This window comes from Neophocaena asiaeorientalis, unplaced genomic scaffold (assembly GCF_003031525.2).
Source record: "Neophocaena asiaeorientalis asiaeorientalis breed wild unplaced genomic scaffold, Neophocaena_asiaeorientalis_V1.1 scaffold133, whole genome shotgun sequence".
NCBI classification, from domain to species: domain Eukaryota; kingdom Metazoa; phylum Chordata; class Mammalia; order Artiodactyla; family Phocoenidae; genus Neophocaena; species Neophocaena asiaeorientalis.
Genome location: NW_020174429.1, coordinates 5,508,487 through 5,521,296, shown reverse-complemented (window position 1 = coordinate 5,521,296; position 12,810 = coordinate 5,508,487). Strand labels below are relative to the sequence as shown.

The window sequence follows — 12,810 nt, the reverse complement described above, 5'->3', positions numbered from 1 at the left end:
ATATAATAACCCAGCACTTGCCTCAAAATTTAAATACTATCTTTTGACAAGTTATCTAAGAATCATTGGGTTTTTTTGAAAAGATAGTCACCTAAATTTAAACAAATTATTGCTGATTCAATATTGTTGGGGAAAAAAATTAAGTGATACCGATATAACTTGAATCTCAGGGGCGGGTAACTCATCAAGTTTTTACACAGCACTTTCTGTTAAAAGATTCTGATTATAAATGAAAGAAATAAGGTTTCCTTGAAGTAAGTTTTTCATTTATTACAAAGGAATGAGGCAAGTAATGAAAGGTTAGAACTTCCTGTGTCATAGTTTTACTTACAATTTAAAAAGTCATGTTACAGTAGTATCTCAATATGACCTTTCTGTTCTTAATAAATTAATCGATTGGAATAAATTAACCTTTTATGTGAAAGTGTACAATGGAGGCCGTTGGGGATCTCATGGATTTTATTAGCTTAACTTAAATTTAACAGTTCACCATTTCTGACAAACTTAGTTTGAGTCATACCCGGCAATAACACAGTATGAATATTTTTTAAAACCATGTAAATTGGAATTTTTCAAATTTTTGCTCTTCTTTCTTTCTTTCCACCTAGGAAGATATCATGCTCCAAATTAGAAAATAATGACTCTGGATTCTGCTGAGCTTTAATTTTTTTTTTTTTTTTTTTTTTTTCCGGCAAGCGGGCCTCTCACTGTTGTGGCCTCTCCGGTTGCGGAGCACAAGCTCCGGACGCGCAGGCTCAGCGGCCATGGCTCACGGGCCCAGCTGCTCCGCGGCATGTGGGATCTTCCCGGACCGGGGCACGAACCCGTGTCCCCTGCATCGGCAGGCGGACTCTCAACCACCGCGCCACGAGGGAAGCCCATGAGCTTTAGATTAAGTGAGATATTGATGTCATTTGCCTCATAGAGTTGGGTTCATGAGGGCTCCCATTATAAATCTTTGATTCCAGGCCTTTATGACTTCCTGATAAAAGTTCCATCAGTTTAAAACTTGTTTTTCAACATCTTTCATTAATTTCCCAATCTCCATTCAAAGGCTGACTAATCAGAATATCTGACATTGAACAGGCAGTAAATAAAGTCAAGTGCAATGGTGTCTTTAGATGGAGTCGATCCTGGTTATTTGCAGTAGTTGTGTTCTATAAAGACATCACAAATACTAAATTAGGCAATACAAAGTATTGCTTCTAGAGGAAACACAGTGTCATGTTCCTGGGAGCCTACCTTTTTATCAACCAATCAAAGCACAACCTTGTTTCATGTGGGTTTCTGTTTAAAGGTGCCTTATTTAATATGTAATGTTGATTCATTAACATTGAACTCATAGCCAACAGCGCTATTAAATTCATGCCTGAGTGAAGCTTAATTAACACACATATTTTCTCCATCAGACATATCAGCCTTTAGTGTTTAGGAACACTAGAAAGCACTTCATCACCACATTTAGGGACAGCTTTAAACAGTGAAACCACCAACAAAACCCCACAAAAATGTGAAAAATTGGTACTAAATGTAGTGCCGAAAGGACACATCCATGGTATGAGAGCTGAACCATCAGGGCAGAACGCCACCTTGTTCCAGCTCAGCTGAGTTTGTGAGCACTGGGCTGCTCAAATTTCTGGCTGCTCTGCACATGTCCAAGGATTATCATAAAAGCACCATAATTATTGGTTTTGGGGGTTAGAAATAAAATTTTAGAGAGTAGGTAAATTCATGAATAGAGACCCTGCAAATAATGATGATCAACCATATATCTAAATATATTAAAAGAGTGCTCTAAATTAGGAAAAAATTTAGAACTCACAAATCTAGATTGTGTAGGTAAGAGTTCTGGGAGATAGCCTGACTCCAAAAGGGGCAAGGTGACCTTTGCCCCCTTTCGGAAGCTGAACGGTGTAATTCAAAGGCTTACAAATCTCCTCCAGGGCACTGTGATTATTTCATGAGATAACGGATGCATCACACTGACCACACAGCCTCGCACAGAGTTGGTGCTCAACAGATATGATGCGGCCCAATACATTTCATTCTATGTGATTTTTCCAAATTAAAGAAAAATACAGTATCCTAATTCATCTGTTCCTGGTGTTAGCCTAAGAGTGTGGGTATCCAATGTCTGAGTAATCAAGACCTAGATATGTTTCATTAAAATCAGTGAGAAGGGAGTCACAGTTTTTTAATATCACATGAGCATTCCATCCAACTTAATTTTCATGCTATCTGATCACTGCCAATGATTTCATCCTTTTTATATGAAATTTAATAAAAGCAAACATAGATTTCATAATCTGTTGGGTCTAAAGTCTTAGTAATGATTAGAAAATTGGTTTAGTGTAACTACTAATAAGGTCTTTAATTTTTATGATACTTGGTAGGCTTTCAAAAATATTTTATGTGTCTTATCATATTTGCCCTCAAAAATTCTGCAGTAGGCTCATGGATAGACTGGTACTCTGAGTGCTTAACTATCACATAGAACACGAAGCCATGTATCGAATCCAGGAGTCCTGGCTCCCATGTTGAGAACCTGGTCTCATTGCCACAATGGCTGAGCCCTAATAGCTACACAATATCAATAGGCAGGTAAACAATGTGAACATAAGATTGACAAGTTCAGTTCTGGGGAGACAAACAGATCCAATGAAAGCTTCTAGTTGGGAAATTAACTTCCCTCCCATGATTGCAGTGTTCTCGGATAACAGTTTTGTTATTAGAACACTTTCAGCTCAACGTAAGTCTTCATAATTTCACAGGCCTTTGAATTTGAACAGACATTCATATGGTATTGAATATTTCAAAGCATTTCACCCTGAAATAAGGTACTATATAGTCAATCAGCTGGAAGAGATCTCACAGATATCTAGCCCAGTGTTCCCTAAAATGAAATATTAATCACCATTATGGGGGAAAAAGGTTCCTTGGTCAGTTAAGGTGGAAAACATATTTTTTCCCTCAAATATCAGAATTTTGAACACGCTAATGTGAACTATGCATTGCCAGGAGAGGTAGCACAGAAATGGCAGAGAATGTATTCAATTATTCCATAAATAAGATCCAATTGGGTGCTGTGGATATGATGTTGTGATCAAACTATGGGTAAGTGGTAATTATATGATATGATGCAGGTGTTAACTATGGTTGTCACCATTCTGGATTATTTAAGTGGATCAAATCAGCTCATTGTACACCTTAAACTTACACAGTGTTATAGTCAATTCTTTTCCAATAAAGCTGGAGGCAGGGGGAAAAGCCATGAGAGGATTCAAGTAGGCAAAAAGAGACAATATGAGATAAGACACATACACAGTTGTGAGACAGTCAGAGGCTTGCCCAACTAGTTGGACCAGAGAAGAAAAACAATTCCCATATATTAAATGTTCTGTCTTCCATTCCTGAAACATGGACCCCATCTGGGTCACTGTGACATGAACAGAATGTCAGGTTACTTCTCACCTGAGATCAAGGCATAGCCAATAGAAGGGAGTTGTGAAAGCTCCATTTCTGAGCTATTTTTCTGGAAGGGTGGAGAAGGAAAAACAGCCAGGCTATGAAACCATTAGAATGCATTTATGGGGCCATATATATATCATTTCCTAATAATGTGTATGTCATGGTCTTCTTGTATATTGTGTAGTCTGAGAATAATTTCCAAATTAGCATATTGATTGCTCCCTACCAAAAAAGAGGGGGGTATAATTGTTGATCTCATGGAGCTTACAATTCACTGGACAAGATTTATATTAAACAAATCATGAAGCAAATAAATATAACATTACCACTATAGTTGGTGTTTTAAAGAAAAGTAGAGTTCATGTAGAAAGATGTAACATGAGGATGTGATACGAGGTCATTGACAGAGGAGGGAGGTCATGAAAGGCCTCATTATAGAAGCGACATTTAAGCTAAATTATGAAGTGTTGCTAGGAGTTAGTTCTTGTTCCTTTACAAGGGAACTGAGAGCAGACTGTGCGTGTGTCTGGAACATTGGGAGCAAAAAGGAAATGGCACAAAATGAGGCTGAAAAGAGAAACAGGACCTTGTTCACATGAGCCCTGTAGATCACATTCAGTTATCCTCGGTAAAATCACAGATGGTTTAAGAGTTTTCAGCAACGTGACAGGCTTGATTTGTTCCAAGGAGACATGTCTTCCCTCTGCGTGGAGAGGGGTTGGTGGTGGAAAAATAGAGACCAGCTAAGAGGATATGGAATTCTCCAGGTGAGAGTTGATGATAGCTTCAACTGAGACGGTGGCAACTTCAGTCAAGCAAGGAGGACACGTACACAATATAGTTTGAAAGTAAATGAATAAAGCAGATTGCACTTGGGGCAGGAAAGAAAGGAGGAGTCAGGTTCAGGCCTCAGCAATATCCTTATGTCTAGGATGAGGGAGAGGGTGAAAGGGCAGGTAGGCTCAGTGGGGCAAGAACAAAAGTTCAGTCTTGAATATGTCAGGGTTGAGATCTTATGATGAATTGTAAAGAGGCAGCTAGAAGGTCTGTGTTAGATATATAAATGAGGGAGCTGGCATATAGATGGAATTTGAAGCCTGGCAGTAGATGAGATCACCAAACTCAAGGGTATAGAGTGAGCAGAGATGCTCTTTCAAGACTAATCCTCTAGTATTCAGGTAGAAGGCGAGGACCTGGCAAAAGGAAGTGAGTACCAAATGAGTTTCCCAATGATCACTTGACAATGGAACACTTTTTTTTCTCAGAGATTCTCATGGGACCCATGTACCCTGGACCAACCTTTCGGGAATGCTAACCAAGCTTAGTGGTTGTTAACTGGGGAGATTTTGCCCCCCAAGGGGAAATCTGGCAATGTCTAGAGACGGTTTTGGTTGTTACAACATGGTAGAGGGGAAACACTACTGGCATCTAGTGGATGAAGGCCAGGGATGTTGCTAAACATCCTACAGTACACAGGATGAACCCAACGACAAAAAAATTATCCAGTCCCCCCAAAATTATCCAGTTCCAAATGGCAATAGTTTTTTAGTTAAGAAACCCTGATCTAGCTTAACACTTTCTATGTTCAGATGAAAAACTGAGATCCAGAGAGTTTAAGTGACTTGATTCACACATTTCTAATCCATGGCAAAGTCAGTTCTAGAACCTGGGGTTTGGGATTAGTCTGAGGGCCTTAACATCATTTCAGATAGATAATGTTTAGATAGTAGGTGGGCAGAGCCTCTCGTAGACTAGAGTTTGAGACCCCTGGGACACTCTAATTATCTTTACTTAAGGGAAATCAAAACTAGAGGGAAAATCATGGCTTTTTCTCCTAAACACAGAGTTTAAGTCATGTTTTACAGAACACCTAATACAATTCTAAATATACAAAAATTAATAACATTAATTTTTAAATAATGCTTCACCGAAGTATCAACACCTATCAAACTTAAGTGTTCAAAGGTTGAAGTCAATATAACAACTCTTTTGCAGGGTTTGTAGATCTCTTTACCAAAATAACTAATTTTGAAAATTTTAGGAAAAGCTACCAACAAAAAGAAATTGGTGATTTATCTTCCCCAAAGAAAAAAGGATTGAACTGAAGTAAATTTCACTGGTGTTATCCTTCATACAAAAATAAACTACAAAATCACATTTTCAGAAGTTGAAGATTTTCCTGCTTTAAGAGTGTGGACCACAAGATTGAATGCATCATACAAGTAAAATACTAGCATATCACCACATATTAGCTTTGATTCTACCTGCCATCGGAAAATAATTTAGGAAGCCTCTTCAGTTTCCCCAATTTAATTAAGGGCTTCCAACTTCAAGAGTAAACATGAACTATAGCTTTGTTTTTCTTTATCTGAATTCCAAGAGTGTTTTTTTAAAACAGTGACACGTTGTAAGAGAAAGTAAATGATTAGCGAGGTCTAAATTTATTTGCAAGTGGCTTGAGTATCCTGACAATAAACCATTATTCTATTACAATTCTTTGAAGGGTGAATCAAGAAGTATAAGGAGAGATAGGAAACCTCTCTAATTCTGTCACTACATGAGGGGATGTATGAAATTTTCATTGTATATGAGGTTCAAAAACTCAAGAAATTTCAAGATTTTTTGCTCTTATTTATGAAGCCTACTTAGCAAAGGTGTGGTGGGGTTAGAGTTTTATCAGTCAATTTTTCACTTATATATATAATTTGAAAATATACCCCCTTCTTAAGGTATAAGACATTAGTAGAATTTTAATTAGGAAGGTAGAGTTTTCAGATGCCTTTGCTGATTGGCTTGTAAAAGCCCAAGCTAAAGGCAAATTGCATATTTACTATCATTTACTGGATAGCGAAACAGAATAGGAAATAGATTAAGTATGCCCGCTACCATCCGTGCCTCTCTGAGGTTATCAAGTCAGCTTAATTAACCATGTAGCCTGTAATAATTAGTTATTCCAGTAGGGATTCTAGAAATGTTTCAGGTACTTTGTTCACCCCATTCATTTAACAGGAAATGCCTAAACCATCATTAAGTGTTGCAGAAAATTGAGAAGGGGTAATGCCAACAATCTATCTAAACTGGCTCAAAGTCACTGGATGCCATTCATCTATTTTATCTTCATGACTTCCTCCTGTGAGATAATGTAATCAGATCAAATTTAATTACAATTATATTTCTCACTAGGAATCTTAAATAGTAAAAAAATAAAAAAGTGACATGCATTTCTCTCAATTACTGTCATTCTCTTCATCTGAAGTTTGACTCCTGTGAAAAGAAAAATCCTTATCTGTTAACTTATCTGTTAACATCAAATTTGGGCTGAGGTTTCTTTTCAATCAGAGAATTCATTTTCTTTTGAAGGGCAAGTTAAAATAGTCCATAGCAAACTTCCAAACTTGATCCAAAACTAGGATTGCCAGATTTAATAATTAAAAATAAAGGAGGTTCAGTTAAATTTGCATTATTTCTAGTTGCCTACGGATATGTACACTGAGATGACTATGTACGTTGAGATGGTAACCCCTTGCGATATTTTTCTTTATCTCAGATTCATAGGCAATTAGAAAGGATTCAAATTTTACTGGGCCTCCTGTATTTTCAGTTGTTCCATTTGGCAATTCTATCCAAGATTAGTGTTCTTTAGGACACACAGTTTAAGAGAGTATACTGTTCTGTGTCTTTGGCTTACATTTGCTTCACCTGTACATATATAACCACTGCTCAGTAGTAGATGGAAACTGTGAGGAAATAATTATTCTTTCTCAATTGTCCATATTCCGATTGCCTCTTAATCTCCTGGCACTCTGACTCTTGAAAAAGTCCCACTAACTTCAGTTTATGAAAGTGAGTGGGTTTCAGTCACCTCTCTGCAATAAAATTGTAGAAATATTTCAAATATATATAGCACTTTCAAACCTAGACAGCTAACAGCCAAGCATCATTTATAAAATTCTCTATGCTTGGACTTTTCTGACGGTTTTGCGTACTTGTCAACCCTCATCGGCATTGTCTCCTGGTGGAATATGCTCCAGGTTTGTTAATAACTTCACGTTCCTATTATTCCCACTAAAACCCTAAGTCTGGGGTTCTTGGCACTTGCAGTCAATAGAAAATTTGCCTCAGACACTCTAGAATTAACAATTTTAATTAATATAATGAATCCAATAGAACCTAATTTATATACTTACCGTTGAGAGTGCTTCTATCAATCAAATTAGTATCAACTGGCCAATAACCTCCATCTCCATGGCGACCTGTTTATCCGGAAAATATACCAGAAAGTTAGTGGACCTGCAACATGAAAGCACAAATGAAACAAAATAGACAAAAACTAACAAATATTTAAAAATACACAAACAACTGAATAAGACTATTTTGTCCACTTCAAAGAAAACCTGAAAAGAATGATACCATTATACTTTGCCAGAAAACGTTATTTTCTATGCGTGAGAAAAATCTGTCACAAAAATACTCTTTTAAACAAGCTAAGTTCAATTCCTCACTGAAAAGCTGACCCACCCCCCTTTTTTTCTCCAATACTCCTGTTACCGTGTCACCAAAAGGTACAGCACCAGTGTTAGTGTTGCTGTCTTGAACATCTCAGAACAGAAGGAGTGGTGGTGTTGGCTCCTAGCGTGACAGAGCCCACCTCCTTCATGTTATAAGAGGTCCAGTCTACACTGTCGCCATTGGACATGACTTTGTGGCAAAGTATCATTATTACTGTACCAGGGGACAATACTTTTTGCCTTATAACCGGGCTTTGAGTAGTCTTTGTATTATGTGCCAAATAGGTACCTGGGAATGAGCTACTGGGTATGGAATAAAGAGTAGGGAGAGTGTCACAGCCCACATGGTCTGAATATTTCTTATAAACACGCCAAGAAGGAAGGTTTCTCTAGTAGCACACGTTTGGAACCACTGCCTTCTATTAGGTGTTCAACAGTTGTAAAAGTAGTCTTTAAGAGAAATGAGCCAGAAATTAACCAGAAATAATTATACTATCATCCATATTTTAATTAATAGTTTTTCACTACAGGTAATCCCCTTTTCTATTGGTACATTTGTAGAACTGTGATTATTTGGTTAGATTTTGAGTTCTAGAATACCTATTCGAAAAAACATTTGGGAGTTGAATCTATATTCAAACACGTACAAGACTACAGCTAATTCTTTATACACTTCAGAGTGTTATTTGTGAAGGCAGTTATAATCACTGGGTGATGTCGAGGAAGCCAGCTGGGGCAGCCAGCTACGAAAACATTGGTTGTTTTTCTCACATGTATAGATTTTCTTTTTCTTTTTTAAGAATTCCAAGTCCTGCTCTTGTGACGTTCCTTTGCATACCAAACACTCTTCTTAATAAAGCTTTTCCAAGAGCTCATCATTTTATTTGCAAAAGAGTTGTGAAGAAACAACTTAAATCTTGTTACCAGACCACGCATTCACAATTTTAAAAAAATTCTTTCAATATTAAGTCAGAGCTGAACTAAGAGGGTTAAGCTTCCAACAAGCAATGATAAGTTAATTCAATCACATCATATTCTGTTTTCAGGGTAAACTGGTACATTTAAAATCTGCTGGCCAATGACTCTGGGTATATAAAGAAGTGGGAATTAGGATGGAGGCTCCAATATGTGTGTGTGTGTGGGGGGGGTGATTAGGGAGGGGCAACTGAAATAAGCAGCAGTTGTGAACATTTTGGGGGGTTGACTGATAAGCCTAACCCTTTTCCCAAATACTTTGCTTGTGTGACTCTGACACATCTAGGGTTTCAATAAGTGGAGGATAAGCTTGGGCCACGGGACACTGCCAGATCAACGTTGGAAGAAATGAAGCGAGACAGAAGTTCTGTATGAATATTAAGATTACTTTTCTCACATCTGAAAGCAACTAGATTGCAAAGCCGTCAGCCAAAGAGATGCTAACAGCCCCATCACTTAGGCCACTAAAGCAATAAATGATTCCTGTTGGGAATATTAGAGGTGTTTAGTTAACTTGGTAAATTTCATAAGCACTGATTAAGGGAAATAGAGAACTAATTAGGCTCTGGAAGACGAAAAGTCAGTTAATGCAAAGATATAAACTACTATTGGATCCCAGAGGTCTTAAATTTTTAATGGAGCATAAAACTGATAGTAATTCATTCAAAATGTATTAAGTGCCTACTATATGCAAGGTACAGTCCTAGATCCTCAGGGAAAGGATAGTCTAAAAAGATTTATCAGATATGGAACCTGCCATGACAGATAGAGTTGGCTCACTGTATCCAAGTCCTATACAGGCCTATTTATGGCTAATATCAGCTAACTGCAGATAGTTTTTAACTTATTCTGACTTTAAAGATTTAAGAATAAGTTAATTCTTACTATAAAATCACTATCACTGCATTGATTTACTACTACTATGAAATCACTATTAGATTGAATTGAAAATGTTTTTCATTTATCTAGTATTAAAAGAACTACATGCAAATAAAAGATAATGCATTATTTTTAGTCCTACATTACACGTTGCACAATTAAATTTATCTTAAAGTCCCTGAATTTCCTTTTTTGCTTATTATATTAAATCTCTAATACGTATATGTATAACTGATTCACTTTGTTATAAAGCTGAAACTAACACACCATTGTAAAGCAATTATACCCCAATAAAGATGTTAAAAAAAAAAACCAACATTTTTCAAAATTAAAAATTCCAAATAAGTAAATGAATACATGGATATCTAAATATGACATTTGTGGAAGTAATATAATACATTTCAATGTATATGCATTTTATTTTTAATTATTCAAATAGAGTTCAATGTAGTTCCAAAAACTGGGAATGGGTAGTTTCTTTTTTTTTTATTATGGCATTAGTAATATGATTTTACATGAAATCAGGAATCAAAATGTACTATATGAATATACTAATATATTCTACAGAATATAAAGAAGAACTCTTTTGTTCCTATGTACCCATATTTCCTTAATAATAGAAATGAGGGTGAGGAAAAGAATTAAGATGGTAAAGAGTAATGAATTTATGTATCACTTAACCACCCATGGATTTCATTCAGATAATTTCATCAAAAAAATCACTCCTTCCAGAAAGTTTTGATAACTAAAGCAAATGTTTTCTACTTTTCAAAACGTTTTGAAACCAAAGAATGGTGGTTTCAGGAAGAAAAAGAAAACAAAGAAAATGATCCCATGTCTGACTTTAAAAAGAGGAAGACTGCATCTTTTTAGAGTTATTCAAAATCGTTTAAATAGTTTTAAATTTATTTTATTTAGGTACCTCTAAGGAAGGTCCAAACCAAAGAATTCATGCTCCTCCCCTTGGTTTGCACTCCTAAAATATTATAAATGAAAGAGCCATTTAAAGAGTTACTTTTTATATTTTATTTAAGGGATAGATCATCCTCTTTTGGCAAGAGACATATACTCCCTTAAGCAAAAGCTAAAGTCTCCATGATTTCCCTGACAGTTACTCTCTGGATTGAGGGGAAGATGGGCAGAGGTAATATGAATTCCTTTAGGAAGTGTGGTTATTATATTTCTCGCTGCTTACCAAAGTGACATTTACACTCTGTTCTCAATACTTGATAAGTGACTAAACTGAATTAGAATACTTTGTAATGTGTTAATAATGTAAACACATTTGAAGTTACTACTATTATACACATTAATCTCTATGTTCTTGTTCTTACACTATCACTTACAATATTGCTTCTGTATTTTTTTTATTGTGGGGTGTGTGTGTGTGTGTGTAAAATTAAACAGTATAATGTTTACATTAAACTCCTACTTATAGCACACATAGGCAGATGAAGAATATTCCCCATGATAAAAAATTTTTAGCACCTAGAAAAGATTAATTCAATTGGAATTTCAGTTCTAGAGTGGTTTTTCTGAGTGGATGTTTATAAGTTCAGGGAGGAGTGAATGGAAAATTAATATGCAGAGGACATGGAGAAAGCTGAATGTGGTAGTTCTAATCTATTTTTAATCCATCCTCCCTGAATGGGGCTAACAGGGGGTCCTTCAGAATGGCACCCACACAATCAACCCCAAGATATGGACCATAATCTAAATCAAACGGACAGATTGGCTGTCTAACAAACATTCAATATATATCCTCCCAAGGATGCAGAGCACTGAGATATCTCCTTGATCTTAGAATTGGTTCTCTGAAAATAATTCTGGTGATAATGAAGGAAAGTGCATTGATTTTATGTCTTGTATACCAGTGGGTAAAGATAATGCACTCATGCCACATGGATACAGTTTTACTGTCCAATACACAGATCATATTGAGACATATTTAAAGCAGATGATTCTTCAGAGGCTGAAAAATGTGGCTAAGGGAGCGATTTACCATACAGTTAATACTGCTGACTTTGAACAAAAGCATCAGGGCATCTAAAAACCAGAAAGCAAAATCATAACCTATGCCTACGATATTTCAAACATATATTAATAGGAAAAACTCATGAGCTCTTCTCACCCTCTCCTGAGGTTCAACACATTGTTTTCAAGTTAACATGAATGAAAGTTCATCGATTAAAAGAAAGTACAATGTTACTACTTCATATGTAAGGGCAGCTGACATGCCCGCCATATATTGAGGCCTGGTGCTCAACAAATACTGTGTCAAGTCTATGAGCAATAATTTTTGGGAATGCATTTGGTGACCTACTCTGAGTCAGACACAGTGCAAGAGAACCAGATACCCCATTGTCCATCTTCTCCTTGACCATAGAGGCAGTTCTTTGGGAGTTCCAATTTCTGCCTTTCTGCCATAAAATATAAATAGACTATGAGGAGAATAAATTCATTTTCTAAGAATCGTCAGAAAGCAATCTAAAATATAAGATTACAATTTCACATACGAATGTTATGAACAGTGACTGTGTAGCTATTATGAAAATCAAGGCACTTTAAGAGTGATAGAAGGTGCTATTATCAATTTTGCCTGGACCCAGGTATCAATTAGGACATTCCTGGACAAAATGGAAATTATATTTATCCTAGACATGAACAATTTAACAAATAAACCCTTAATTCCTGGCCTTGGTTGACATCACAGTTTGACTCTGAGTCCTGATCTCCTGAGGCATATGTGTAATCTTTTGCAGAATGTGGCAAATGATGGGTAAAGAAAGTTGCCTGAGTGATGTTCTAACGTAGAAAAAAAGTTTACAAACATTTCTCTCTTCTTCTTTTGCAAGCACCAAAATAAAGGCAGCACTAGGCCAGACCAACTGGTATCTGGATTTCTGAGCATGATGGCAGAGGCCAGCCAAAGAAAAGAGAAGAAAAGAACATATATATATATATATATATATATATATAT

At 36.3% G+C, this 12,810-nt stretch overlaps 1 protein-coding gene across 1 annotated transcript in view; it reads right to left on the bottom strand.

Moving 5' to 3' along the window:
• DCC (DCC netrin 1 receptor) overlaps positions 1-12,810 on the bottom strand; it is a 782,001-nt gene that overhangs the window by 90,469 nt on the left and 678,722 nt on the right. The window contains exon 24 of the mRNA XM_024756807.1: positions 7,656-7,721. Coding sequence (XP_024612575.1) covers positions 7,656-7,721 — 66 coding nt within the window. The remainder of the gene's footprint in view (positions 1-7,655; positions 7,722-12,810) is intronic.